A 4,856-nucleotide genomic window follows, 5' to 3' on the forward strand; every position below is an offset into this window, starting at 1 on the left:
ATGAGGTCTCGCCAAGTTGCCCAGGTGGGTCTCGAACCCGCAGGCTCAGGCAATCCACTCACCTCGGCCTCCCAAAGCGCGGGATTACAGACAGAGCCACTGAGCCCGGCTAAAAGCTCAAAATTTTTAAGGCTTGCCAGACACCAAGAATTTGATCCTAAAATATCAGCAAATGTTTCCCTCAATAGAAATGGGTTAGAAACCCTGGCAGTTAAAAATCTATCACCCAATTCGAGAAATCAGGATGGTTATGACAACAAGCCCCTGACTTCTAAGGACGACCTTGAGGATAGCATCACCTGTCCGGAATGCTCTGAGCCTTTCTTTTTTTCCCTTTGGTTTTCTGTGTCTGCTCTTCACCATCCACTTCATCTTCCTTCACTAATTCATTTACATCATCTTCACTATACTCTCCACCTGAAATTACATAATAGGGTGATCAGACAGATAGAAATAAAGGCTTTCACATCAAGATGAGACATTTTCATTAAGAAAAAAGTCTAGCACTTTCTCCCCTATTCTTTACTGAATTAAAACATCATTTCCTGATGACTAGGCTAAGTTCTCATATCCTAGGCCTCCACGGTAGTCCACATTTTCCCTCCATAATTCATTCCACTCATACTTAATGTTTGCAATTTCTGCTATGCACTATACTCCATGAGGACACGGGCCCTGTTTGTCTTGATTTATAAATATTTGCTGAATAAATGAATAAATGAAAATTCCAATTCTACTAATGTTGTTTTCAAAGAAGAAACGAATGCACCATCTCATCTTGAATATTTCCAAAACTAATCAAAAGGTAATCTGTCATATCAATAAAAGGTTTAGAGAGAAACCTAAAGACTTCCACTTAAACATAGCATACATCCCCTTCAATCCTGACATTCAGGGTTCCCCCAACAAAAGAGTGTTGCCTTGATGTCCAGTCTGACTACACTCTGTGGGCACCAGTCAATAAACCAACCCTGTCATACAGAGATTCAATTATTATTTTTCTTTCACTTCATCCCAGAAGGCCCCTAGTACTTCCATTCAGTCATTAGCCACTGCCCCACTCCAAACGTAACCAGTATGTCTCACACCACAGATAAGTTTTGCCTGTTTTTAAACTTTAAACAAACAGAAAGCCTACCCTATGTACTCTTTTGTGTATGGCTTCTTTCTCTCAATATTATGTTTGTGAGAGTCATACATATTTTCACATGTAGCTATAGTTTATTCATTCTCATTTCTAAAAAGTAAGTAGTATTTCATTTATGACTGTACTACAATTTATTTATCCATTCTACTGTCGATGGACATCTAGCTTGTTTCCAGTTTGGAATCATTACAAGTAGTGCTGTTTTGATATTCTTATATTTCTTTCAAATGCTGCACTTATTTTTTTTATGATATTGTGGGGTACAGTTAAGGGATAGGTATACAAATATACTTCGTTCAGGCATCCTTGTTGATAAGAGGTGTCTCCCCATCCCCAGACAGATATTTACTACCGTTAATCCCATCTCCCTTCCCCTGCCCCCCATGCTGCACTTATAATAAACCAAGGACCACCAAACACTTGAGGAAACTTCTAACATGAAAGGCAAGATTCAAACCAACAGAAAGGAATTCAGAGGAAACACAATTGGTGCACAAAGCAGGGGGAAAAAAACAAACAATGTTTAAAAAAAAAAAAAAAAAACCTTTGCAAATAGCTGGGCTCGGTGGCTCAGCCTGTAATCCCGCACCTTTGGGAGGCTGAGGTGAGTGAATTGCCTGAGCCTGAGGGTTCGAGATCCGCCTGGGTAACTTGGCAAGACCTCATCTCTACAATAAATCAAAATGAGCCGGGCGTGGTAGAGCGCACCTGTAGTTCTAGCTACTTGGAAGGCTGAGGTGGAAGGATCACCAGAGCCCAGCAGGTTGAGGCTGCGGTGGCCAGGAGCGGCCACTGCACTCCAGTCTGGGTGACAGAGTGAGACTCCAACTCAAAAAACAAACAAACAAACAAAAAAACCTTTGCAATTAATATCATCAAAGCAATAAAAGGAACTATGGTATCCATGAAATAAAAATAGAAACTTCATGAAAGTGCTTCATGAGAAGAGGAGTGAGCTCCTGGTTAAAGTGACAGTCTGTAGCTGAGCGTGGTAGCGTGCGCCTGTAGTTCCAGCTACTCGGAAGGCAGAGGTGAAAGGATCACCTGTGCCCAGCAGGTTGAGGCTGTGGTGGCTGTGAGCATGCCATTGTACTCCATCCAGCCTGGGCAACAGAGTGAGATTCTGACTTAAAAAAAAACCCAAAAAAACAAAAACAACCCCAAAAAACCATCAAAGACATAAACCCACAATACTGGAAAGAACAGGTGAAGAGACAACACCTATCTGGAACCTGAAGAAGCAGCAGTAACCACCTGCAGACCTAGAGAAAGAAAGTAAAAGCTTAAGCTGATATGTAATGCAGAATCCTAAAAAGCATAGGAATCAGCAGTGCCAGCTACCTCTGGGCCCAGGGGTAAGGGTGAGTCCCTCCAAACCAGGGAAAAGTTATAAGAGAGGTGAGAATCCTTTTGTCCTCCGTAGCTCTAGGCACTCAACAACTAGTTCTACCACAGCATCATACCTTAGTCCCCAAGCAAACATCTGAAGGCTTTAAGTGGGAGTCCAGTCTCTGGACTGAGGGATGCCAAGCATAGGTACTCTAAGAAAACCAGAAGCATTAAGTGACCAATACGAATACTAAGGCTAAATACTTAGATTGCCAGCAGCATTGCCCTTTCCTTACATAGCTAGTTTTGCTTGCTACTCAGAGTTTCGAAACATTTAGGTAGGTAATAAACCTATAGAGAAAAGCAAGGCAAATGGGAGAGTCTAAGGTACTGATAACATTCTAGTTCCTAACTGGGTGGTAGATACTTGAGTACTAAAGAATACTAGTACTCTTTAAACAGTACATGTAATATGCTACTATATTTCTATTTCATATTTTTACATATATAAGAAAAGCTAGGTATAAAATACTGTAAAAGCATGGCATCATTGTGTAAATAATGTTGGCAAGGCTATGCAGCAACTAGCACGCTCATGTCTATGTAATTTTGTTAGACATGCCAAATTCTGACAAATACCTTATAGAGAATAATTTGGCAATTACCTAATAACATTACAAATGCATTTACCCTTCAATCCAGCAATCCCAATTCTAGAATTCTATCCCAGAATATATAATAGATTACTAACACAGTATTGTTTGTAATGACAAAAAACTGGAAACATTTCAAGTCAGCCAAGCACGGTGGCTCAGGCCTGCAATCTCAGCACTTTGGGAGACTGAGGTGAGAGGACTGCCTGAGCCCAGGAGTTTGAGAACAGTCTAGGCAATGCAGACCTCATCTCTAAAAAAGTTAAAAAAAAAAAAAAAAAAAAAAAAATATATATATATATATATATATATATATGCTGGACAAGATGGCACGTGCCTGTAGTCTCAGCTACTCAGGGGGCTGAAGTGGAAGAACTGCCTGAGCCTAGAAGGTCAAGGCTGTGGTGAACTGCGATCATGCTACTGCACTCCAGCCTGGTCGACAGAGTAAGATCCTGACTCAAAAAAAAGAAAAAAGCATAGCTCAAATTATCCCACAGTAAGTAGTTGAAAAGACCACAGTCTTTTTATGGTGTATTTAAAGAACAAAATACTACACTGCCATTAAAATGGAATGAGTAGGATTTTTATGTATTTACCTCCAGGATATACTCTTAAGTTAAAGGAAAAATAGAAGAGGAAAGGCAAAAGAACAATGCATGGAATATGCCAGGTTTTTATCAAGAAAAAGGAAGAATTAAGAATGTGTTTACATATGAAAAAAGCAATACTAGAAGAATAAATAAGAAGCTAATGAAAACAGCTCCCTATAAGTGTCAGGACGAACAAGGTAGAAACAAGAATTCTCTGTGTCTGGGAGACAGTGAGACTTCAATTCAAAAAATTAACAAAATAAACAGGGTGGGCACAGTGGCTCCGCCTGTAATCCCAGCACTTTGAGAGGCCGAGGCGAGCGGATTGCCTGAGCCTGGGGGTTCAAGACCAGCCTGGGCAACTTGGTGAGACTGCCTCTCTATAATAAATCACAAAACTAGCCGGGTGTGGTAGCGTGCATCTGTAGTTCCAGCTACTTGGAATGCTGAGGCAGAAGGATTGCCTAAGCCCAGAAGGTTGAGGCTGCGGTGGCTGTGAGTGTGCCACTCCAGCCTGGGCAAGAAGAGTAAGACTTCAACTCAAAAAATGAAAAAATAAAAAAACATAAAAATTAAAAAAAAAAAGGTATGAGAAAACAAATACAACTGTATACTAAAAGGTTATCATAACCACACAAGGAAGGATTTATTTTAAAGTCTTTTTCTTTATTTGTTTTTAAATTGAGATATAGGGTCTTCCTTTGTTGCCCATGCTAGTCTCAAACTCCAGGACTTGAGCAATCCTCCCGCCTCAGCCTCCCAGAGTGCTAAGACTACAGGCATTAGCCACTGCACCCAGCCAAGGTTTTTAAAAATATAGTATTTTGACTGTACGTCTTTATCAAGAGGCATCCTAAAGACAAAAAAAGTTCCCCTTGTAGTAACATCAATGTTAGTATTTTAAAACTATTTCATTATAGGTTAAGCAAGTAACTAAGTAAATCATGTTAGAAATCTAGATTCTCAGAAATGATGCAATTATAAAATCAAAGAAAGTAAGTGAAAATTCAAATGTTAAAACTGAATTTAAAATATCAATATGAGCCAGGCTCGGTGGCTCAGCCTGTAATCCCAGCACTTTGGGAGGCTGAGGTGAGTGGATTGTCTGAGCCCGTGGGTTCGAGACCCGCCTGG

At 40.3% G+C, this 4,856-nt stretch overlaps 1 protein-coding gene across 2 annotated transcripts in view; it reads right to left on the reverse strand.

Moving 5' to 3' along the window:
- The window catches only part of CFDP1 (craniofacial development protein 1), a 150,366-nt gene that overhangs the window by 132,975 nt on the left and 12,535 nt on the right, over nt 1-4,856 (reverse strand). For both annotated transcript variants that reach the window (XM_008067909.1, XM_008067910.1), the window contains exon 2: nt 300-417. In XM_008067909.1, coding sequence (XP_008066100.1) covers nt 300-417 — 118 coding nt within the window. The remainder of the gene's footprint in view (nt 1-299; nt 418-4,856) is intronic.

The sequence above is a fragment of the Carlito syrichta genome, unplaced genomic scaffold (assembly GCF_000164805.1).
Source record: "Carlito syrichta isolate Samal-C Ts95f unplaced genomic scaffold, Tarsius_syrichta-2.0.1 Scaffold309823, whole genome shotgun sequence".
NCBI classification, from domain to species: domain Eukaryota; kingdom Metazoa; phylum Chordata; class Mammalia; order Primates; family Tarsiidae; genus Carlito; species Carlito syrichta.